This window comes from Euprymna scolopes, chromosome 6 (assembly GCF_053919585.1).
Source record: "Euprymna scolopes isolate OS-2025 chromosome 6, ASM5391958v1, whole genome shotgun sequence".
NCBI classification, from domain to species: Eukaryota; Metazoa; Mollusca; class Cephalopoda; order Sepiida; family Sepiolidae; genus Euprymna; species Euprymna scolopes.
The window spans coordinates 66,101,765-66,128,906 of record NC_136487.1 but is presented as its reverse complement, the minus strand read 5'-3'; the positions used below and the strand labels follow the sequence as shown (position 1 = coordinate 66,128,906).

General features: G+C 34.9%; 1 protein-coding gene across 1 annotated transcript in view; it reads right to left on the bottom strand.

Annotated features, from left to right (window-relative positions):
* LOC145277678 (uncharacterized) overlaps positions 1-24,802 on the bottom strand; it is a 29,366-nt gene extending 4,564 nt beyond the window's left edge. Inside the window, exons 1-6 of the mRNA XM_080129354.1 lie at positions 24,524-24,802; positions 13,740-14,019; positions 9,475-9,831; positions 4,435-4,641; positions 2,523-2,671; positions 171-414 (exon numbers count right to left, since the gene is read on the bottom strand). Of these exons, the coding sequence (XP_079985480.1) occupies positions 171-414; positions 2,523-2,671; positions 4,435-4,641; positions 9,475-9,831; positions 13,740-14,019; positions 24,524-24,775 (1,489 nt within the window). The 5' untranslated portion in view covers positions 24,776-24,802. The remainder of the gene's footprint in view (positions 1-170; positions 415-2,522; positions 2,672-4,434; positions 4,642-9,474; positions 9,832-13,739; positions 14,020-24,523) is intronic.
* Between the last annotated feature and the right edge of the window lie 2,340 nt (positions 24,803-27,142).

The following is a 27,142-nucleotide window of genomic DNA, read 5'->3' as shown; positions in this document are numbered from 1 at the left end:
TTCACAAGCCCCGCTAGTGTATGCTAAATATTTTACGATACTCATCGATTGAATGTAAAGTGAAAAGCAGAGACGCCATTACTAAATCCAAACCGTCCTTATCATTTAGTTTTAATTTGGCAGCCATCGACCTTTGCAAAAAATAAATTAAACAGAAATGTCCGACTTACCCTCTTTTTTGCCTTTGTTGATTCTCATAACGAAACTGCTTTCGTTGAAGCACACCTTGTCAGTTCTGTTCACTTTGGTCGCCTTGTAACTCAGAAACAACGGCTTGCCGTCCTTGTCAGCTTTGACGAAAAGTACGATAGGTCGTCCATCGGATGCTGTACCAGAAATCTGGAACATGGACTCACTGGGATTTTCATTATCATATGAGCCATATATCTTTACGACGGCGCAGTTTGACTCTATCTGTTGAGATAAACCAAACCCACGTCAGGAATGTGCATATCTTTTTGTTGATACTTTCTAGCGTCTAGCGACCGTAACTATTAATTTCCATACTTATAAAATAAAGACATTTGCTAGCACGTTCAGTGTGATTAAAACGCCAATTTTAATATTCTACAAATGAAGATCACTTATATAGTAGGGCCCTACGGCAGTAAGTAGAGATTAAGTTTACAAGTATGAATTGTAGCGAGGGTCATATAAATACATGCCAGGATATATGCAGTTGCAGGTGGCGTGATTGAAGTGGAGAGAAGAGCAAAGTTTTCCTCGCTGGACAAATTGCGCTAGAAATGCAAGTGTCAACATATAGGAAGTGGTCACGTCACGCATTTGAAGAGAAGAAACAAAAGGAGTTTTATAATTAGCCCCTCCTTAGAAGCGGTATAAACGAAGTGCGCCCGAGAATGTATGAAATCTATGTGAATGTTGTCTCGCGACTCCGTGTGTCTTGTGTCAAACGAAATTTCCATAAACATAGTTTTTTTTAATAACTTCTCATCTGTGGGAAACATCACCATAGGATTGCTTCTCTGAAGACTAGAACATGACCATCTACAAATCCATTGTAAACAAATACGTATCATAAATCGTCTTAAACTGTGTTCGTTCAATTCATCATTTTAAATCGTCTCATGATATTCTTCATCATTTAAATAGCAAGTTATCTCGGTAATCCGTATTCTCGAGTTAATTTTGGCCTTGATATGTGATGAGTAGGGCTGTGACAACAGCATATTTTTTCATTTTTTTTTTTTTTGACACTTGATTATATACTCGTTAATATCTTATATGCTTTATATAGACAGATGTGGTTCTCGGTTGACTGTGTCTAACTGTGTCGAATATATACCCAAGAGTCAAAAGAATGGCAAGAATATTTTATTGTCACAGACCTAGTGATGAGTCACTAATAAAAAGAAAAATAGGATTGCAAGTACTTTGCTTGAATTTATCACGATAAAAACAGTCTGTCTTAACAAACAACAAAAATACTCACTTTAGGCTATAAGCAAAGTGTGGAATATTTTGTGAAACTACATTTCAGTTTTTTTTTTTTTTTGTTGCTGTTTTTTTTTTTTTTTTTGCTTAGACTAGTGAAAGAAGTGTCATACTTGACAGAAGCAATTTTTATTTTTTCCCCAATCCGCAGTACACCTTTCTGTGGAGCTTGATTTCCCCACATTAAACACTTACATTGAATCTAACTATGCGTTTCTTTAGCGACGGATGTCTCACTTTTGGCTAGGAGCAAAGCTGAGTATCTACGTACTACACTTCATCTTTTCCCTCTCTTTTCACTATCACTATAAGAGACCTTGGATCATTTATCATGAATATAAGTTTCAAGATAAGGCATGGTATATTTAATAGAGGGTATACAATTACTCTCCTCATCTTCATTGCACTATTTCTCATGTCTTTCCTCCTCTCCTATATTTTTCTTATTCCTCACACTTCTTCTAAGGCTTCGTTGTTACGTTCATCTCAATCAAAACCTCACTTTCTCACTAAAGACTCTGTATAGACTGCATCTGATAGCCGTATGTCGTCGCACAAGGTCGAGATTACTATGGGATGTTGCCTTAAGGACTATTATTATGGCCGTGTACAGTGCACTTATGGCGACAGAGAACTTGGAGAGAGGCGAGATTTCTCATTTTTTCTTTTGCACTCTTTCTCTTTCTTTATAATAGTAAAATGTTCCCCCCCCCCCTTCTTTCTTTGCCCTTGTAATCTCGCTCTCTATTTATCGGTACCTTCACAGTTGTAAAACAATGTCGATCTTACTAAATTGTATAAACTCCAAATAGTTGTATCGATATATAGAAAGGTAATTTGGACAAAAAAATATGTCTCTCCCACACTCAGAATACATGAGTAAGCGTGTCCTTTCAGTTTAAGCGCTTTTTTTTCTTTCAGTGAAAAAATGGTCGTTTGAGTTTTTATTTTAGGCCCAATCCTAGACGCAGAATTTTGTTTAGAATCTGTAGTTCCTCCGCATTAAAAACCGACCTTAATTCTAACTCCATCTCCATCAGAATGAAAATAAATATGAACTCACTTACCACTATGGTGTGTCCTTCTGTGCTGTTATCTGGATCGAGCGTGACACCGCCTTTCTCTTCGTTCCCTTTTATAGTTACAGTTTTGCTTATTGTTTCGTTTGAACTCGTGCCATTTCCATCAGATGGTTTAAAAGATATGTGCGCCTTGGCTTTTGAAAATAGAAAATAAACAAATCAAGTCTGTATTATTTAGATTATTTGGACTTCTCTTCTGATCTTGAATGCTATTCACACAACGTTTTCGCCGATGTAACCTCCGACCTGCTTCGGGTTTATCTTGTCGAACTTGAGAATCCCTCTGTCGACGCCGGGAATCTGTACCGAATTTTGAACGAAAACCTTTATTTAATCCACGGAGGTAGCATGCTCCTGTTCCGTCAGCCATGGCGGATGAAAGTCGTAATTAATCCACAAGTGTATTTTAAGTATCGGCTACACTGAGTATTGAACCTTCAACCTAAAAAAGAGTGTCACTAAGAACTAAATTTTGTCTAGCAGATTACACCGCAAGAACCCGTTAGGTAACGGATGAATTACAGACATTCTTCTGAGGGTTGAAGGTTCGATTCTCAGCGTAGATGATATTGAGAATACAATTGTGAATTACTATGGTTGCCGATATTACAGCATGCTACTTTCAGGGATTAAATAAAGGGGTCTGTTGAAAATTACTTGCAGTTCCCAAGTTCAACGGAGAATTTTACGAATTCCATATGGTACACCTGAAGACGGTCGGTGGTTACATCGGCCGAAAAATTTCGAGAGAAAACATTCAAAATCGGTAGAATGGCCCCAATAATCCAAATAGTATAAACTGTCAATAGTTGGACAAATTCGTCCGGTAAATATAACAGTCATTTGCAAAAAAAATAAGATAAACATAAACATTTCATTGAATTTTAATATTAGTTGAGAAATATACAATTATGAGAGTTTATATGATACTGACACTGCTAATAGTAGAGCTAATAGTTGTACTAATACGAAAAGCAATTATAGTAAACAGTTATAAGCTTCAAGCCTATTGGTCAAAATTGCAAATTTAGAATGATACATCCTTGCAAAGCAGGGTGTTTTATCAGGATCAAATAAACCGCTTTCAAATTTGGGTTTAGTATAAGTAGGACAGCCTCTGGAGTGAATGTAGTATTGTGGTAACTGAGTTAAAAATAGGATAGACAATTTTAAGTATTTGAGATTAAGGATGACCAAAGAAACCCATTATCCCCACACTTTTTATTGACCTTGTGCCTAATCTGTTCGTTATGTATGTATATATTCTGTGCAAATAAATATTTCAAATATTACATTTGAGGTCTCTGTTCTATGGCCATACCTCCAGGCTTTAACTCCAAATTATCAATCCTTATCTAAAACATGCTTAAAGCTAAGAAAATCAAAAATTCATTCAGATTGGCTAACATTCATTTGTATTTCTTGTGGCCTATCATTTGTAATCGAATAACATAATTTGCTACGATTTATTTCTTTTAACATTTAATCCGATCTATATTTTTTTTATTATTCTTAGTTTCATTAAAAGAAAGATTATGCTATGGAAAATCTTCTTTTTTATTTTTAGTAAGCTCGACATTGTTTTACAACGGGGAAAGTACCGATAAATAGAGATCGAGATTGCGAGGGTAAAGAAAGAGGGGGAAATAAAAATTTTACCTTTAGAAAGAAAGAGAAACCGTGCAAAAGAAAAAATTAGAAATATCGCCCCTCTCCAAGTTCTCCGTAGCCATGAGTGCACTGTACAAGGTCATAATAGCCCTTAAGGCAACATCCCATAGTAAGCTCGACCTTGTGCGGCGACAAACGGCTATCAGATGCACATAAAGAGAAGGATTGAGAGAAAAAGTGAGGTAGCATTACGGTCAGAAAGAGAAAGGGAAAAAGAAATTCTTACCATCGCAAGTTTTTTTTGTCAGTTGATAAATAAAATTATCAAAGTCATCGAATGAGTCCAACGTGAAGACGAGGTTACACTTTTCCGCCATCTGCCGGAGTTCGTCATAATCAATCCCGCTACCGACGCCTACCGATACAATGCTGATCTTGTGCGCTTTGGCAGCATGAGCAGCAGCGACGGTTCGTTGATTATTATCAGATTGTCCTGATCAATGAATAAAAGAAAAGAACCATGAGTAAAACAACGGAATAAGCTTTTAATTACTTGTATTGATCGGATTACTGTTCTCATCTTGATTGTAATTTGTGCAACGATTCGGTTGGATTGTCCTTCGGTCGTCTTCAGGCATGTTGGTTGTTGTTGTTGTCAACCATTTTTTTTTTCACAAATTCGAAACTAAAACAATAAAATAGGTACCAACTCCCAAAATATGATGATATCTACGGAGCCGGTAACTTTTCTCTTTTCTTTTCCAAACAGCAACCAACATGCCTGAAGACGGACGATGAACAATCCAACTGAAACGTTGCACAAATAACACTCATGCCGCGAAGAATAGTCCGATCAATACAAGTAATACAATCATCCTTCATCTCATATGTTATGTCATACAAATCTGTCTGAAGTTTGGTACTGTTCACTCACAGGTCTACCCCCCTCCCAGGCTTTATCTTCTCTCTAAGAAGGTGTTAGTTTATTACTAATTGTCTGGGTCACCTTTACTAGAGAATGCCGACAGAACTACTCAATTATTTTTATAAACAAGAGTACTCTAATCTTTTTGCGCTGAATTCTCAAAACTGCACCCGGCCTTGTACCTAATCTTCTGGCAAGGATGTAAATTCTTATATCTAGTTTCATTGACAATGTGTTAGAACCAGCAAAAGAAAAGAATTTATAATAAACGAGACTTCAGGGTCTATGAACTTTCAAAGTAAAAAAGGGATTTGTTTAGTATGTAGATGGAAGCTGTGTAAGACAACGTGTACTCCCTATTCAACAATATCACCAACTCCAAAGTTGCTTCCATGATCTTCTCCTTCGTTTTCTTTTCTGCGCGTGTCGTCATCTCTCATATTAGCGCTGGCCGAGAAGTTCGCAGTGGCTTACAAGTCAAATGAAAAATAAAAACAAGATAAAAAAAACACAAAATTTGACACATTCTGCAAATATCAGTTGCACTCTCGGTGTATGTGTGACACCATCGACCTTCATTACGCTAAAGTACACATCTACGATCTGATCTGATACACAACCTGCATTTGACTGTCTCCAACTATCAACTCTCCTTCACTCTGTTAAACTCGCGACTGTGCTCAACTTTAACTGTCGTAAACCGCCGCAAACCTAAGATTATCTACAGCCATCGGCAAATATCGTGAACTATTGTAAAACTCATTGTCACTTCCTAGAACATATTGACCTTCATTGTTCTGGCTTTTTGTCCTCGTTACTGCTACACCTTGATTAACACTCTTATTTTATTTCTTTATGTTACTTTGTCAACAACTTCCTATCTATTGTTATGCTGATAAACTTACTTCTTTTATTTGTCATATTTCTTTTATTCTTTCTCCCCTACATCCTAAGATGCAAGGGAAATACTGATGGTATCAAACTTTAGAAAACATATTTATTTAAATTCAGCAGGCATTTTTGCGAAATTCCTAACCACTATGGAAAATTATATCTCATCTAACGAGTAGCAATGATAAAGAGACCCTTTGTCCCCAGCTTCCCATATTTCGTGTCCTTATACTCCACTTCCCTTGCATTTGTGTAGAGAAAAGTATATTTTAACATGTGCTATTACAAACATTGCAGAGACAGCAATCTTTACCTCGATTCAGATTGACAGATTGTTTATAAACCCGAAGTTAATATCTAAAGGTAGAAGGCAGTGAATCCATTGAACCTATCACCCGTGATATGTTGGATTGAAAATATTGTCAGTGATTGTATTCTTTTGTTTCTGTATCTTTCTTGTTGATCGGTATTAATGTATCTTTCTATCTATTTACATCTATCTTTCTCCCTCTTCTTTCTTCCAATTCTCGGTGTCTTTCTCTATTTCTATCTCCCTCGACGAGAAAAGATCTGTAATCAGGAGTCAGATCGAAAAAAAAGGACTCAACTTTTTCGAGAACGGGTCTTGTCCTTTAATTGTTTAAGAAAATGTGTCTATCGCTCATTTTATGTAGCGTAACACTTTTTTTTTTACGAACGACTTATCTTTTATCAAAGCTCGAAGATCCTTAAGGGTTAATGTATATGAGGTAGCCACCGGAACAATAGTGTAGTAATCGTTAGTGGTGGAAATAGGGTATAATTTGATTATTTCAGGGGGCGGCTCAACATGAACTTGTTTACATTAGACTTGAAGAGCACCATATTGTAGTCAGTTGGAAAGCAGGCCAGTTGAGCAAAATTCTACCGGCGAACAGTTCTAGAAAAAAAATTGTCTATGGAATTCGTTTAGATGTATGCATTAAGAGTGGGTGAAATTGTTGATGGTGTTTCTTATGAAAGTTTGGCAAGGATGCGCCATATGTTGAAGCACTGGCCATGAAAATAACGATAGAGCGGAGACAAACTCGTATCGTTTTTTTCTGCAGCAAGGAGGAGTCGGTAAAGAGAAAAGAGCATCACCTAAGCTAGTTTTGAACGCTGTCAGGCGGAATAGGGTGTTCCTAACAGCTCCTTTCCAGGTGTGGCAACAACACTCCATTCTAGGATGTACTTGATTCTCACACAGGCAGAGGATTACATCAGCAGTGAGATCTACCAGAGCGGTAGAATGATCTGACCATTTTTCCGGCGAACTTGGCGAAGTCTTATTTAAGACTAAAAGTAAGGGTCAGTCCCACCAGTTTGTCAAAAAAAATTATGCTTCGCAAAGATGAGAGTCGTTCATTTCAATTGGGGTCAAAAGGGTGTAAGATGTGGCACTATATCTTAGTGCCCCGATTGTGGTGGTTGTTAACACCCCCAGCATGGTCAGGAGGTAATTTGGCCGTAGACGGAGGGATACACTAAAATAAGCAATCAGAATGCAATCTCACAATTCCCTTCCTTTTCATTCGGACAGCATTGGGTAAGACGTATATTTTTGTCTCTCCGTAAATGAGAGGAGGGGGGCAACTCCCCCTTCAGCACTAGTAAAGGTTAGCTAGTTTTAATTGTGTTAAGTTAATTGTATGATCTGTATGTTAATATTATAATATATTTTGTATAAATTATGTAAAATAAAATAGTTAAGATCTTATAAATTACAATTGTGTCGTGTGTTGTTTGTGCCTGTACTGAATGTTTGCCTTAAGTCAAAGGAAACGGGCCTGAAGACGAAAACGATCCAACCATGTCAAACCCTCAAAGAACAAGACGTCATTCTGGGACAAGAACGAGACAGCTAGACCCAACATCTCAGGTATGTCTTTAATCTTACCTCTGACATCGACATATCTTTATACGCGGACCGTTTCCAGGACATTTAATATAACACGTGTGTCTGTCATACGCCAATGACCGGCTTATAGATGTACAAAGAGTGTTGATGATAGAAAGAGAGAAAGTTGGTTTAGATGCATTAAAATTAACCAGCCACTTTTTCCCCATTGCACCATATGTTTAAAGTTAGAAGAGAGTGCGACAGAAGGGTATTGAAAAAGAGATCCCTGCTACTAGTGATGTCTAATGACACGAAGAAAGCCTATCAAACAGACGCAGTCGACGACGTATCTACCCCTTGATCTAAAGGTGATGGGCATATAGTTTTATCGTGTGTGTCACTCGGGCAGTTGGTTGCCGTGCTCGTGATGTGACAATCCTTCCAGAGACATATACATAGTACGGACATATAAAGACACACTACCCGGCAAACAATCGTGTCGTAGACATGCATTGGTGAAAATTGCTCGATAAACTAAACTAAACCATCAAAAGCAAATAATGGCTTACTTGTTGCTTTTAAATTCTTCGTGATATTACAGCTAATAGAAAGAAAAGAAGAGACAACGCCGAGAGACGAAATAGCCATAGAGCAATTTGCAACTTGTCTAGAGAACAGGAATTCGGACAAAACACCGATCCGAAATGTTTGTTGCAATCTGTGACCAGAGAACTTCCCACTACGTCAGATTGAGGACTTGACATTGTATACTAAAATAGGAGTTATTTTAAATATGACTTTTATTTAGTTATTACTAGGGCTATGACAACAGTATATTCTTTTCATTGTTTTGACACTCGAGTATATATTCGACACAGACACAGTTAATCAACTGAGAAACATACCACCAAAAGCATAAAGATATCAACAGATACACACTCGAGAGTCAAAACAATGAAAAGAATATGCTGTTGTCATATCCCTAGTTATTACTCACGCAATGTGTCATGTAATTTGGGGGGATGAGACTTAATTCAACGGTAGATAGGTTAACAAACTTAAGTATAATTTATGACATAATAAGTTGTCACGTGATATTATGAACGTTCCCCGCCCCTATCGAGCCATGGCTCTGGGAAGCATTTCGTAATGATTCAACAGGGATGGAACGGGTTTTGAAAGTAGAAAATTCCATGATCCAGAAAAATAGAACGAAATGATCCACAAATGGGAAGAGTAGGGGATCGCATGTACATTTTTCTCTTCTTTCACTGTCTTTGTCTTTTAAGATAGGACAATTTTCACGCAAGCAAACTACTAAAGCCTACAAAATCCCATAATCCTCTGCATGTACTTGTCATCTCTTAAAAATAGTCACGAGACATGTAAACATCTTGGGCACTTCGGATCCGATCACTGTGAATCGCAGAGAGAACTGAACAAATCACTTTCTTTTTTATATATACTTTGCCGTGTCGCTCTTTTAAAACGAGTCCGATTTCACGCAAACAAATTACTAACACAACACTGCACTTGCTTTTTTTTTTCTTTTCAGATCTGGTGAATGTGAATCGCTATCGTCCCCAGATGAGAGAACATATCAAATCTGACAGTGTCGATTTTTAGCTAGAATGATTAAATATACTTACCGTCTGTCACAAGCACCAAAATTCTAGGTGCATCCTTAGTTTCTTTTGCGCCATTCTTAGTAGTAAACACATCATTGACCACCGCATTGATGCCTTTGTCTGTGGGCGTACCTCCTCCTCTGTACATGAGATTACTGATGGTTGTTTTCACTTGCGAACTGCTATTGTCGGCGTTCAAATAGGAGACGACCGTTGTCATTGCTCCAAACTTTACAAACGATATACGGGTATTATCCGGACCAATTACGAGCTTACTGACCGTCTTCGTTAGGAAATCTTTCACTTTATCAAAATTACTTTTCCCTACACTTCCAGACTCGTCCAATAAAAATACCACATCGGCATTGCCATTGCAACCTGCAAAAATAAATGAAGTATTAAAAACATTATCTGAAGAAACCTCAAGGTGTTAAATAATGCGACAGGGTATACGCCGGATTACACAAAAATTATACGAGAATTGAAACTCCTGAGCGATACTGGATGAGCCAAACAGACTAAGTGGGAGGAAACAACCCAGATTCTGATTTATGATGTAAAACGGAAACGGCAATGTTAAACAAAGGTACAATTGATTCAGAGTTATATAATTGTAATAAAAACAAATGGTTTTTGGTATCAGGGTCAGTCACAGAGGTCAGAAATGCACGCTACGAATCCATTAGTCGCTGATACCTCTGCATCTCTCGCTCTGTCTCCGCCGCCCGCCACATGTTTGTTATTAAATATTTGGGTTTTTTTATATAGATGACAGAATTTGTCATTTATTTGATAAACACGGCCATATTTTGGATACGCGACACGCAGTTGGAAGGAAATAGAGGCGATTTATAAAACCGATTGATAAAAACAACTACACACTCGCGCGCACGGAAAACACGCAGAACTGACTTTTATACGTACGTTCTAAGAGATATGCTCGTTAAACAACATACAACAAAAGAATTGATGTTCATCCTGAGAATGCCGAAAATTCTTCAGAATAAAATGATTTATGCTAACGTCATTGTGTGACACAATGCTTAATTAGATTAAATTTAATATAGAATAATTGATTAAAAGAGGTTGGGGATTGACACAGGAGAGGACTTACAATGAATATAACGATACAGTATTGTATTCCAAAGGAATGGCGACACACCGATGCATGAAAATATAACAATATATCCAAATATAACAATATATACACGCACGGGAATTAGACGAGTTGATTCGTATCAGGCCCAAATTATCAACCAATCCGAATGTCCGTTTCAATTATTATACAATCATTTGTGACAATCTGAAATTGGATGTTTTAGTCGTACATTACCGTATTATTAAATTTGGTTCGGCTTTATTACACACGCGTATACCTGTTGCCGAGAATGACTTTTCAAATAGCCAACATTTGACTTATTATTTTTTGACAATTGATCAAGTTTGTTGTTTTTCTCATGCTGGTGTTTGGTGTAAGGTTTGTTATTTTTATTAAAATGACCTTTCAATATATTCGATAATTATTTTATGTTTATTACATATTTTATTCAAATGACCTTTCAATACATTCGATATTATTTTGGGGTTTTTTTATTGCATTTTCACCCCAAACAAGGCACATTGCCACTTTGTTGTAGGGGGGCTACTATCAGGGACATAATCATCAGGGGTACTGTGTAAGAAGTTGGACAGCTAGATGTCGGTTCACGTTACACTTGAACTTCTGCATGTCAGTACAGTCGGGGAAGCAGGAACTTGAAAGGGAATTTCAAACTCTAGCTGTTCTTGGGAAGAAACTAATGGAGTAGAAGGCTCTCTTGCATCTAGGGATCTCTACTGTGAAGGGGTGGGATTTAGCTGCTTGTCGGGTTTGTCGGGGGTATTTACGTCTAGGGGGCACAAGTGTTTGCAGTTCGTCAGAGCATTCACCATTAAAGTACTTGTAGAACAGGCAGAGGGATGCAACATTTCGTCGATGTGACAGAGGCTGAAGTTTAGCTGACAGTTCAGGACCTATCAGATTGGCGACTCTCTTTTGAACCTTGTCTAGGAGCGAGAGACTAGTAGCAAATGCACCAGCCCAAATATGACAACGATACTCCATACATGGGCGAATGGTGGCCTTATAGAGGTATAGGATACTTTCGGGCGTTAATAGCTTTCTAGCACGGTAGAGAAAACCCACCTTCTTCGCAGCGGTCCTGGCAATGTTCTCAATGTAATTGTTCCAATTCATGTTTCCTATGAACGTTAGGCCGAGGAGTTTAAAAGATGTACTTTCAGATAAAAAGTCATTGGCCATTGCTATTGGAGGTAGGGAAGGTATCTTGTAGTTATTGAAGGAAACAAGTTTAGTCTTGGCAGCATTGAACGTGACCATCCATTTTTGTCCCCATTCCACTACGGATCGGCGGTCTTCCTCTAGTGTTTCTACCATTTCTTTAGATATGTGTTCATTTGTTTTCCTGTCGTGTCTGTTATAGAGCGTGGTGTCGTCAGCATACATACCCATCTCACAGACAATTTTGTCAGAGAGGTCATTTATGAATATTAGGAATAACAGAGGTCCAAGGATAGACCTCGGGGGCACTCCCGCATTTATATCATATTGTTTAGATGTACGACCGTCAAGGACAACCTGGATTTTTCTCTTATCTAAGAAGGATCTAATTATGTTATGTATTCTTCCAGTGATGCCGTATGATCTGATTTTCTTGAGAAGACCCTCATGTCATACCCTGTCAAAAGACGTAGATATATCTAGAGCTACCGCTCTACCCTCCCCCGCTTTGTTTATTGTATATTGTCGCCTGGTGCAAGTTTTACTCAAAATGATATCTTGATACACACGGCCTGCATATTTAACAAGGGTAAAGAGGAGCTAACAACATTTGTTTTGCGTGAAGAGGCCGTAAAGAAAATACAAGACCGTCCCTCACTAGATTATGAAATCGCTTTTACACTCTGTCTATTCATGAAATTGTGCCCTGGGCGGACACACCAAACTATGACAGTTGTACTTTATTTTAAAATGATAAAAAGTTATCACATCAGATAGCATTTATGGGAGTCAACTTTTCATCGAGTCCGTTTAACATTAAGACATATTTTGCGTATTTACGTCCAATTAATCTAATGATCAAACGATACTTAATGAAAAATTTAATTTTCATAAAAGTAATATTTATAAACTATTTATATTTCTTGTTTGTATGTCTTTACGTTCCACATTTTTCTCATATATATATATATATATATATATATATATATATATATATATATATATATATATATATATATACTAGCAGGCCGCCCAGCGTTTACCAGTCGTAAAATAAGTTTAAATATATTTTAATTGATGCACATTTTGTATGTATTTGTTACTATAGAGCCAAAGTCAAGTATAGAAATGTATATTTGCGCATGCGTAGTTCCACGTTTTCCATGATTTATCCGTTATTTTTACCGGCTAAATGCAAAACCGAATTTGTTCCACAGGTTTGAATATCCCATATATCAAATTTCAATCTGTATACCAAAAATTGACAAAGTAGTTGACAAAGATTCTATAGTTCGACAAAGTACACCTGGAAGAAGGTCGAGGGTTACATCTATTGAAATAGTCTTAAGAATACAAATAATATTTATTTATGTATTTGCGGATTATTATCCTCATCTTCTAGTTGTTGTTTTTTCACAATGTTTCGACCAAATATTACTCTGACTTTCGTCAGGTGACGACAAAACTTGGATTTATGAGACCAAAAATCCAACCCTCGCACTTCGTAGCGCAGTGGATAGAGATGCTGAATCTCTACGGTTCTAAGTGAGCATTATCACGTTTCAATCCTACCTAAAGCCAGCCAGGGTATTAGTTGGCCAAAACGTTGTGAGACGACAACAACTAGTCAGTAATTACTGAGGATACAGTTAAGAGACTCAGCATTCCTATCCTGTCCCAGTTTTACAACCTGACGAAGGCCAGAGGAATAGTTGGTCGAAACATTGTGAAAACAACAACTGGAAGATGAGAATAATAGGCTGCAAATAACTAAATAACTCATTTCAACAGGATTCCAAGAATAAAAATAGTACAAATGATACCATATCAAGGTATTTAATCATTTTACTTTTAAGTTTAATTTTTTTAACTCATTTAAATATCATTTTCTGTTCAGACCTGCGTAAAAATCTTTTCATTTGCACCTCTTTGTTTTATTCCATCTTTATAAAGTACCGATCACATGCATATGTTTGAGCTGACATAGCGTTGTCAGAAAACTTACTCGATGTGGACACTTCGGAGAAACTACGTGTTGCATTAAAATTTTTCGGGTGAAACACCTTCATCCATACTTTCTCTTGGTCCGCGGGGCGTCCGGGTATAGTCGATTGGTGGAGAAATAAGGAGAGGTACGCAGCCAAGCCTGAATAGAAAGGCTTTAAAAGATCTTCCCATTTTGTTTTTTGCCAATCGATTTTGAATTCCTTTTTGATTTTCGAACAGGCTTCGGCTAGTTGATTCCCTTTACAGAGTCGCGTGGCCTCGTAGTTGCTCTTCGTGACCTGTTCAAAGAGATGGAATCAGAAGAACTAAGACAATAATTAGTAGAAAGCAGCTTCAAAAGCTATATATTAAACTTTTAGAATTCAAATTTGAAAATAGTTTCAGGAAATAAAATACAAATTAATTACTCAAATCCAAAAGTATAGTTAAAATCGTTTAACAAAATAAAGTATTAATCTATCGTTTAAATTTACGTAGCCTAGTAAACAAAGTAGTTTAACAAAGTAAAATACGAATTAACTGCTAAAATTAAATATTCTAGTTAATAAAATAGTTGCCAAAATAAAATACGAATTGACGGCTCAAATTAAAAAAAATCTAGTTAAAATAGTTTTAAAAATAAAAGATTAATCAACCGCTTAATTTCAATATTTTTTACAAAAACAAAATATTTTAATAAAATACAAATTTACCGTTTAAATTAATAAAAACGTTTTACCAAACTAAAATGATAATTATCCACTTAGATTAAATACTTACCAAATACAAATTAATTGTTCAAATTCATCCACCTAGTTTTTAACATGTCGCAATAAAAAATAAATTAACTATTTAAATTAAAGAAGGATGTTTATGAAATATATTTTACAAAAATAAAATAAAAGTATTGCTTGAATTTACATAATCTAGTTGCAAAATAAGTTACAAAAATTAAATACGAATTAACTGCTTAAGAACTGAAGCTCAAATTCATAAATCTTTTTCGCCACCGATAGCCATGGTTAATGGCACTCTACCTGTTCAAGCTTCTTGGTTTAATATGAATTTAAAAAATACATTAAATACATTGCCAAAGCTACTGCAAAGAAGATGATTTCCCTCTAATTATGCTACATTCGGGCAAGTGCATCTACCGCTAGTCTTTTCTTCTTAGATAGGGTTCAAAAAGAGTCTCAGCTCTAATATGTCCAGCTTTAACTTTTGTTTCATCGTCACAATGTTGCATTTCTGTGTCTGCTTTACGAATACTTTAATAGAACGTGCTCCGGCGAACTCATTGCACTTGTACCTCGACACACATACACCCGACAAGCCTGTCTAACAGGAAAAGCCCACCCCTTCATTGTATAGGTCTAGAAATGCTGCAAAGCCTTCTACTCTAATAGCTGCTTTTCTCGAACAGCTAGACTTTATAATTCCACCGTTTCTTGCTTTCCTTAATATACTAATATGCAGAAGTTTAAATGTAATGTAAACAAACATCTCCTTATCTCCACACATAATCCCATTGTAAGAATGGTCCCAAATAGTAGCACCTTACGTCCAAGTGGCAATATGCTTTGTTTGGGCCCAGCAAGAGTAAAAAAAAAAAAATGCGTAAATAGATCACAACATCTGAAAACGCTTTCGTTCAAATGTCTACAAACTTTAATTTATATAATTTCCATCATAGATAGCGCGTATAATTAACATTCCAAACATAAAAATTACGAAGAGCGTTCCAAAAGTGATGACTCCTATTTTTGATTAAGCCCGAATGGATTAGAGAGGACAGAAAATTGTATTGTTATGATTACTGACTGTATGCGTTAATGACTTGAAAGTTTTATCTCCCCGTTGCAGATATTGACGGTGTGAGACTCTAAGAAAGCAACTCCTGACATGGACGTGCGCCAGAAACAGAAATGCATCATCGAATTCGTGGCATAACTACACTGAGAATGATGGTAACGATGTAGAATAATTTAATTTAGTAACACAAAAGGTCGCTTATTTTAATGGTACTACTCTCGTTTTCGAAGGTCTGCAACTTTTTTAATTAAAAAATAGGAGGCTTTACGCTTGGAACCACCCTCGTAGACTACTAAAAAGGGGGGTGAGTGAAATAATGTACACAAAAATATGTGGAATCATAAAAGGGTTCCTAATGAGATTCGAGTAAGGAAAATCCGTGATGAGACTAGAGAATTAACTATATAAACAGAAGAATTTTCGCATCTCGGTCGAAACTTCTGCAAGTCCATATGATCGGAGAGATCCCGCGAACCGAAGATCTTATACCATTCTATTGATTCTAAAAGCATAACGTGCTGGTAAAATAATTTATTTCAAGAAGTACAAGTTCTATATTATTTATTTGAATTCATTATTGAGATGAGTATTATGTATTAATTTATTTATTGCCGACTATTATACGCATCTTTCTCAGTTGTTATTTCACAACGTTTCAGCCAACTATTCCTCTGGCCGAAATGTCGTGGAACAACAACTAAAAAAAGATGAGAATAACAATCCGCAATAAATAAATTAATAAGTAATACTCATCTCAATAATGAATTCCAATTAAAAAAATATATATACCATTCGGTACGGACCCGACCATGGAAGATCAGATAATAAATAAACATGAATTTATAAGACCAAAAAATTCCAACCTTGATCGTCCTTCGGGTGCCATGGCACAGTGGATAGAGACGTTGAATCTCTACGGTTCCAGGTGAGAATTGTCTGAAGATAGCGGTTTCAATCCTACCCAAAGCCGGCCAGAGGCTTACTTGGCCAAAAACGTGGTGAGGCGACAACAACTATGGATGGCAGTAATTGCTAAGAATGCAGTTAGGAGATTCGGGGTTTCCATCCCGTCGCGGTTACCACCTGAAGAAGGCCAGAGGAATAGTTGGCCGAAACGTTGTGTGTATAATAGTCCGCAATAAATAAATTAATAAGTACAAGTTCGGTTTAAACAATGAACTGGAATGTGTTTGAATATTTGTAATTAAATTTTATATATATATATATATATATATATATATATATATATATATATATATATATATAAGTAAATGTGTTTATTTTACATTCAAACTGGCGGTAGTTCTCTTTAATAACTTGCATGATGACGTCACTGACCAACGACTTGTACATTGTTGTACATACTTCAAATTGCGTTCAACTAATATATCGCAGCTAAAAATACAATATGGAAAAAAAAAACTGACTGGGAAATTCGTTGATCATCTGATACTAAAGGGAACCCGACGTTGCCATTCGCCACGTCATAATAAATACCGTTAAACTAGGAAGGATCAGTAAGTGATTCAAAGACCCGAACCCATAGAAAAAGAAGTAGTCAAGCAAATGTAAGAATCAATGTACAAGACTCATAAGCTTTCATGTTCGGAGATCGCAAAACAAATTTAAATGTTACAAACTACCATGAAGTCTAAAAAAGAATAAAAATTATCCATATATTTTTATTGTAACAGGACCGCTGACTCTGGATTAACAGCCGGCTGTGCGACGTGACGTCATAGCAGAGATAAAATAAAAAGGACACACGTGTTCGAGTTGACAGGATTTCGTTTATGTTTCTAACCTGCTTTAACCCTTTTACTCGTCATATTATTGCATAATTGCTGTGGCCCACGAAAAGGGTCATAAAGAAAGATGCGTAGAGAAAATAGATTGTGCAACAAAATGAATATAAAAACAGGTTGTCAGTATTTCCGTAGTCTCGCGTTGTATTGCGATAATTTGCGACGAGAGTATTAAATCTCGTGATTTTTTATAAAAGTTAGAAGAGTCCATTATGATCGAATGGGTAAGTTCCTATAACACTAACATATTACACGAATTTTTTGTCTGCAGAATTGAAATTTGGTATATAGGGTATTCAGATATGTTGAAAACTTTCTAATCGTTTTTCATCCGGAAAAAAGGGGTGCTAAAAGGATCGAAATTTAAAAAATTGTACTTGGCGGTCATTTACGTGATAGCTTCCTTATATTAAGTATATGTAAAAAAATACTTTTTAAATATCGTCGCAAGTTGGCCTAATGATTATCGTACTTTACTCACTGATTTAGTTTTTTTGGTTTCGGTCTCAGTTCGAGTATTTTTTTTTTTTTTACTTACAAGAAGTGAAGTGTTTAGATAAAAAACATAATACTCGCATGCGCATGTCTGAGTATATTTCCTTTCCTTTCCTTCATTTTTTTAAGGAATTTAACGTTACGTTTAATACATTTTGGACAATTGTGTGTCATATGTAGAGTCCACCCACGCATTTGATCTATTTTTAGTGAGTCCTTTCTAAATACTTAGAATTTCTGTACAACCAGTGGTAGAGGTAAGATTTGTTTTTGGTTTATAGTTAAGATCTATGTCTCCACGCATAGATCGATGAAACCCTAGTTTCTCGTGGGGCAAAACGCAGAATAAACGCCAATATAAATAGCATCGCGGAATAGGAAACAGCTATTCGTGTTAGTTTATGTGGAGGTAGAAATATAAAAGAAACCCGATATTTTATGCAAACACTGAATGACATGAATGGATTTGATTATACAAGGCATTTAATTTTTTTTATTATTACAAATGGAATTTTCTCTCTTTTGGGGAGAGGATTGTTATAGTATTTTTGTAAGGTTCTCCCACAAAATATTCAATTTAAATCTGAAATAACAGTTGTGTCTTTCCGTCGGGTTTAAGTCTAAAAGGGTATTTTTTAATGCATTTAATAGGAGGTTATGTTTGTTTGTCAGTCTGTCACGTTTAAGTATGTAATAGATTTTATTTAGTCTGCTATGCTTAAGTTTGAGCTAGCATATTTATATGCTCACATCTTTCGCCAAACGGTTCTCGACCTCGATCTGCCTTTTGCTCCGGTTTAGATTAAAAAAAAACGTTTCCATTTGTCTGTCACTTTAAGGTTTCAAGATCAAGCCAGTGCTAAACCTATTGGAATTTATTTAAAGCATTTTTTTACTTGAGAGTCACCACTTATCAAGGCCCGAAAGCCACTCGAGGATAAGGGTCGATGAATATAAGGTGGTAGTAATCACTAATGGTGTAAATTAGGTAGAATTTCATTATTTATGCCGACCGCTCAACAAGAACTTATTTACATTAGATTTGAAGGCTACCATGTAGTATTCAACCGGGAAGTAGGCCAGAGGAACAGTGTTCTAAAGGTGGGCAGTTCTGAGAAAAAATCTTTGTTTATGGAATCTGCGTTTAGAATTAGGTAAAAATTGAGAGTGGGGGTGGGTGGAAATACTTAAACATATCATCATTATTCGTTCATAACATTTTCTTTCAAATTATGAAATCATAATGTTTTGCAATATTCTCAACCGTGTGGATCCGAAAACAATATTCTTTAGTCCACAGAAATGAGTCATCTTCCATCATGATAATGCTCGTTCTCACACAGCTCTACTTACTAACGATCCCATAGGAGAATTTGGTTATGAAATTTTTGCCCCACCCTGCGTATTTTTCTGAGCTAGCGTCCTAGGATTATCACTTATTTCGAGTACTGCAAAACCATTTAGATTGCGTTAAGTTAATATCACGGAAGGAGATTAAACATGAGATGAGCTCATATTTCACATCAAAACCTAAAGAAAATTACAAGAGACAAGTTTACAGACGGAATCAATTTATGCAACACAAAGGCCGTTATTGTTATGAATAAAGATTTTCAAAATCGCAAAACTTTTCATTTTCAAGATGAAATTTTAAATCGGTGACAACTTCTGTGCCGATAATATATATACATATATATATATATATATATATATATATAGAGAGAGAGAGAGAGAGACAGACAGACAGACAGACAGACAGACAGACAAACAGACAGACAGACAGACAGACAGAGACTAGCAGGCCACCCGACATTGTGCGGCTGTAAAAGATGCTTAAATAGTATCTTTTAATTAATGCAATTTAATAATGCGAGATTATTTTGAACCAAATTTGTTTATCCCGTCTATAGAAAACAACTTGTAATGATTTAAGTAAATACGCCCGATGTTGACATAGTATATATATATATATATATATATATATATATATATATATATTGAGAAAGAGAGAGAGAGAGAGAGAGAGAGAGAGAGAGACCATGCCATAAAATGTTTGATCTAGAAATTCTACGCAATTATGCAAAATGTGAAAAATATGCATAAAAAAATTCAGTCGAATCATCTAAAAAAGAAACCATAAAAATGGAGAAGTAATTAATTAACGTTTGTTTTTCAAAAGAATATGCAAATTGTTAACGTCCATGTAGTCGCACGTATAATTCTGATTGAGTACATTAAAAACATTAAAAAGTTTCTTTTAATTATTTTTAAATAGAAAAATAGGAAAAGTAGGATTTCAGTATCTGTGTCAAAGCAAGGAAAACTCAACTTTACACACAAACACACACACTTACACACACACACACACACACACACACATATATATATATATATATATATATATAATTTAAGTATATATGCATATATATATATGTGTGTGATGTTGAGTTTTCAGCCACACTGATGAGTCGAGGACGACGAAACATGTGTCAGTGGATAATTATATTTTAAAAATAATATATATGCCGCTCCCCATTTGTGAGTATCAAATTGGTAAAATTATTCTCAACTCGCATTTAAGTAAAAAAAAAAAAGCACTTACCTATAAATAACTGAATTCATTAATAACGTATCGCAAAACCAAAATAAATAAATAAATAAGATATATCTATCCATCCATCTATCTATCTATATATATATATATATATATATATATATATATATATATATATATATAATGAGGGAATTATACCTGGAGTCTAAGAGCAGAGTTTTTTTAATGTACTAATAAATGTATTAATACTATGAAAAGAAAACAGTGATCATTGTATTGTAGATATATAATAAGCTCGATAGGTATGGATATTCTAGAGCAATTTTATATTGAGTAAAACGATTCATAATTTTGAATTAAAAAATCAGTTTGAAACGGAAAACAAACAAAATCCACTAGATTGTACGATCGTTTCAGAAACGAGGTTCATTTTATTTAAATTGACAATGAATATTGACAATTATTTGAAAAAAATAATTTGACTGTAAATAACAAAGTCTCCTCATCAGCAAAAATAGGGAAGGAGGAACAGTTAAAGACACGAAAATAAAATTAGCATTTTAGTCGTGTGTAAGGCAGTAATTCTTTTTATCTCCATTGTAAAATCTGTGTTAATTTGAGTAAGTCTATCTTCTAGCATGCCAGAGGATAGACTTATACCAGGACTTAATAGACACGCCAGGGTCTTTTTTAATAAGATATTTTTAAATAATTAGGTAATTATCTGCTACGTGTGTTATTAAAATGCCACCTGACAATTATTTATTTATTTTCATAAAACTAATTTTCGAAAAAATGTATTATACACAATTTCAATATTAAAAAAATAAGAAAATCTGTTTTTGTTGGTTAATGTATTACAGAACATATTATCATAATTTTCTATATGAATAAAACAGTAGGTATATGTATGCGTCTGTTTAAATGATAAACTCTTTAACCACTGGTCACATAACATTTAAATAACCAGGAAACAGTAAGGATGGTTTATAACGAGTAAAATCTTTGTTTGGATGAATTAATTACGCGTACGGAAATATGTCGGTGAGTATGCAAAATGTCCATTTCAACTTGCCAACATATTTCTATTACTTTTATTAGGTACGAGCAAAATGAATGCCGATGCTCAAAATTTATAAATATTTTGGCCCTTCCCTTTACTTAAAAAATCACCAAAAATCAGAAAATTAATCAATTTTAATGAAATTTTCAGTATTTATCAAATAATGATCGCGAGATGTAACGAACTAATTATTTTCATTTAAATCTTAATGGAAATGTACCTTTACTAAAGTTATGGTTTTCAGTAGTAAATAAAAAACGCAAGACTTTATTTTTGTTTTTTATATAAATCGTAATTTTTAACAATAAAAATAAAATAAAATAATATTTAAAGGAACATTACGAAAAAAGCTCCTAACTCCGTATTAATTAATTCTATATAACTCGAAGAAAAATAAATTTCTCGAACTACCGATATTACCATTGAATTAAGCATTGCTTATTTAATATTTTCACACAAAAAATTATAATTGCAAAAAATAGTTCTACTTATTTTTTAAATTACGGGTTTCGCATAATTTTTATAAGCAAGATTTTAATGATTTCCTTGCTCGCAAGAATGTGAAACTTTCGGCGTAACATAATTTTTATATAATATTGAACAATAATTTTTTTAAAATTAATTTAAAAACAGGAACATAGAAAAATAATTAAATGAAAAAAAGCAAAAATTAATACAAACGTTCAGAAAAGAAATGTACGGATGCGCGACTGGGGGAAAAAAAGAACTTCCTCCCTTTTAATTACATGATGCCATTTTCACAGTCTTTCGACTGTCTGAAATTTTGGGCCTTCGTAATTTTCGTGTTTACAAAATTTTAGTTTGTTGCGTTTTTCGAACGCCAGAATCACTCGGTTTTTGGGCTAATTAATTTATGTTTTGTACAAACAAGGTGATTTTTTATTAATTTAATTCAATATCTTAGGACTTTACTTTACTAATTATCTTTGAAATAGACCCAGAAAATTAATATTTATGTTTTAAAGGATTTTTACAATGAATTTATTTAACTTCAAAATTTAGCTGAATTGGGTAGCCCGCCGTAAAAACATTTTCATAACTTTTATTTTTCACGTGTACAAATATTTTTTTCCTTTGAAAAATTAAGTTTAGTCTCTAATCTTTTAAATACAATCAAAAAGTAGTCGGAAACCTACAAAAAAATTATGATAAATCGGCTTTCAAAACTAGGTCCCCCATTTTTGTCCGCCCGTTTTTGCCCGTACCATACTTTTATGCATGAGAAAATTCAGTCAAAGCTAGAAGTAGTTTAATTTTTTTTTAATTATCTGTCCAGTTTGCTTAAACGGTAGGGAACACAGTTGGAACGCGAAACGTTTTGGTTTCGATTCTAGCTGAAGATACCCAAGACATTTTTTTTTCATTTTTTTAAGTTACTACATATATATATATATATATATATATATATATATATATATATATATATATATATATATATATATATATACGCGTGTGTGCGCGCGCGTACTAGCTGGACACCCGGCGTTTTCCGGTCGTACAATACGCTTAAACATTATACTTTAATTTATGCAAATTACTATTGAATATTATATATTACGATGAATAATTTGCATAGTTGACTAATTCGAACAAAAAAAAATTTGAATAATAATAATGATAATGTCGTTCATCAAGTTCCGTCTGTGTTTGTTTACAATATCATGTCAGCTGATATTTGGGCTTGGCTATCTTAAAAATAGTCTTCTCTTATGGATAAAATATAATATTTTTACAGGGAAATGTTTTGTGTTACACCGGTCGAGGTTACACTGGTGTCACGTAGAGTATTCACCTGTAAAAATTATTTTCGTCTATAAGAGTAGAAAGATTATTTTTCATATCAGATTTTTTCGATTTTCGACACATATTTCTGGACAAAACATATGTAAGAACACTGCCAGACATATAAATTACCTTTGCGTGAAATTTGCAAAAGATTGGCCATTCCGTTTCGGAACATATGAGGAAGGAACTCACACACACAAAGTGACTTATATATATATATATATATATATATATATATATATATTTCTCGCACACATTTACCTCTTTTCCCGTCCCTCTCTCTCTCCCTCTCTCTCTCTCTCTCTCTCTCTCTCTCCCTACATTCGCTTATGTAGACTTGTGTATATATGTATAGCTGTCTCTATGTGTAAATATATGCTCAAACATTTATGTATGTGCATGTATATGTGTTAGTATATGCATATATGCATATATGCAGTCGTTTATGTGTGCATATATGCATATATATGTATATATTTGTACATGTAAGCATTTGTTTGTATACGTATGTGCATGAAGATATTAATATATAAATAAGGAACGTTTCGTTTCTGTCTTAAAACAGTTGAATTTGGAAACGACGTTTTCGTTCTTTTTTCTGAACGAGAAATAACCGTTGATTTACAAATGAATTCATAGCGTCTCTCCTCATAATGTCTTTTATCCTTTGAATTCTTGTTCACTCTTGGGATAAATAATATCGTTGGAATTCAAAATGCATGACAGTTAAAGGCGCGTTTCTTCCTTTTTATTTACTGTTTAATTTTTAATTTTTAATTTTTCTTTTATATGTATATATTACTGTGTGCATGTGTGTGTGCGCGCGCTTATATGTATATGTATTTAAAACTGGTGTGGCACCTTCTCATTGGCTATACCTCCTCCTCCTCCTCCTTCCCTTTTCTTTCCCCTTTTTCCCGTATATGCCCATCACTTTCACTACACTGAAGAAGACTGAAGGATGGGTCGAAAATATGTAGTTGTAAAAAAAAGTTTTTAAAATTTTTTTCATAATATTATTTTGTATTCCTGCACGTCACTAATAGAAAACGAATAAAGTTATAAACTTTTATACTTTTCGTATTCTTTTATACACACACACACACACACACACACACACACACACACACACACACACATATATATATATATATATATATATATATATATATATATATATATATATATATATATAGCATTTTTCTCGCTAAACACAGAGACTGAATAAACAGAGCTGAAGAATATCCGGTCTTGTTTTATTTCCTTACCTGCCAAATACCACCATAGAATCCAGGTCGGAATGTTGAACTGTCTTTACCGTCTTCCGTCTCGACGTAGGCCATTCTCCGTATAAATAGTCGGTCGTTAGGGAAAATGCACTTCTCCTCAATCGCATCGACCACCGACTGGACGACATTCGGGCCAGTCGCTTGTATTGTTTTTGTCCTGTCGACGGCCCTAACAGCCACAGTGGCCGCTGCCAGCGACAAGAGAACTCCAATCCAATTAGCTTGTTTCATGTTGATCTCAACTTCTTTTTTGGCCTCTTCCTGAGCGAGCACTCATTTTATTACCTGCTACCCGGGGGGGGGGGCGAGGTGGGATGTGTGAGGTTAGTATGACAACATCTCTTGTTACAGCTGCGTGATAACCTTGATTTCTGAAAAAGGAAGCGTATCCATGCTGTTATCAGTTTAATTTCGTTGGTTGACACTTATCTAGTTAAGCGGAGCAGATAGGAAACCGGATCTCTGTACGGATTGAGCACTCGCAAAAAATTAAGAATGTATATTAAAGAAAAACGAAATTTCCTAAGATCTTTTGTAAAAGAGCTCCGCCATTTGTGGAAGAATTAGTTTTGCAATAGTACAGATCCGCTAGTTATGCGCAGTGTGCGCACATGCTGTTGACCTACTTTTTAAATTTTGTTTGTACATGCGTCGGGTTTTCGTTAGGGTTAGGTTAGATTTAGACTTTACAAAATTTCGAATAAACGCCATTGTTGTACATATCGCGGATTTGTGAAAGAGGACATCTGTGATACATATATATATAGCGTTTCATTTAACGGCGATAAAACAAAGACTGTTGGAAATTGATTATTTAAACATGGTGGACCAGTTTCTTTTTAGCAAATATAGTTGCAATGCAGAAAGGATTGTGAATTCTACAAACTATTCCATGAATTGCACTTTTTATGGGTCACCATGTATTATTCAGATCCCTCCCTATCGTCAAGCCCCGACAAGTACCTCGCTTTCTTTGCGGTTGAAGTGGTCGTGCGTATAGCTCCCATAATACAATCGACAGAAATGCTTTCGTAGAAGAGCCTCACCACTAATGGGGAAATGAACTTTGAAATAAAAAGTAGCGCCGCCAGACAACGCAGTGTGCACACACGCCCTTGGCCTATCTTTGTAACCCCTGTCTATACACGTGTCAGGTTAGGGACACGCTTAAGATTAGACTTAGTGTGAGGTTGTACAAAATGCAGAATAAACGCCACTGTTGGGCGTTTCGCGGAATTTTAGACAGCTATCTGTATAAATTTATTAAGGAGCATAAATATCAATTATGTAAATATTCAATGAAATAATTGATTACATTTTCTTGCGTAATTAATATAACATCTTTTACTGCAGTCTCAGTCTGTATTAGGAGTGGCAAGGGTCGTTTCTGGGCGGGGCCCTTCGAAACAAATTATCCAAAGAAATATTGCTAATCGACTTGCCGGTAATGTTTCTATCGAACATAATTACGATGTGCACTTTCCCTTGTTTCATTTTTGATGAACCATAGGCGTATACTAGTTGCATACATGTTATAGCTAGAAACATCGAAAACTCATGGGTTAAGAAATACATTTATTAAACTGTATTCTTTGTTTGCAAACAATAACAATTCTATATTTGAAAATTAACCTTTTCAAATCATAAAATTTAAATACCTAAATGATGATGATATATATATATATATATATATATATATATATATATATATATATATATACTTCATTTACTCACATAAATTAATATACGAAAGTATAAATTTATGCGTAAACTTCAAATATTTACTTCAACAGTGCTCAATACGTAGGTAGAGCTAGTTAGTAAGTTATAAAATATATATGGCGATTAAGTTACACTGAATATTCCGCGTTTATTCCACTCTAAGCCTGAAGAATCCTAGAGTGTATGAAACCCGGAATATTCAATGTAGCTTAATCGCCATATATATTTTATAACTTACTATATATATATATATATATATATATATATATATATATATATATATAAGGTGTTACATCTCCTCAAGTTCCAAACGATTTATGAGTGTGAGTGAGTCGGTGAGACAGCAGTAAAGTGATCGTTAATGACGGAAATTAAGTACGAATTTGATTATTTAAGAGGACAGCTCAACAAAAATTTGTTTACATTGGACTTATAAACAACCATGTTGTTGTTATCAGAAAAGCTGTCCCGCGGTTTACAGTTCCACGGGCGGGCAATTTTAGGAAAGAAAATTTTTTTTCATGGAGTTCGCGTTTAGTTTTAGGGACAGAAAGAGAGTAGGAAAAATTGTTGACAATGGTCGTAGCTTGGCGAGTTTTTGTTATGAATGTTTTGAGAGAGGGGCACGCATTGAAGTTCAGTCGATCACTTTCCATAATAACGATGGAGTAGAGATAGGCTCACAACCTCTTTTGTGAGAAAGAGGTTGTAAGAAGGAGAAAAATGCATCGCTTACTAGATTTCGAAGTCAGTTTTGAACCGTATCAGGGCAAGAAAGAGTGCTCTGAACAGCTCCAGTCTAGATGCGGCAAGAGGACATATTTGGCTCTTATACCGTTAGAGGATCACGTCAGTAGTGTACTACTTCCTGGGGTG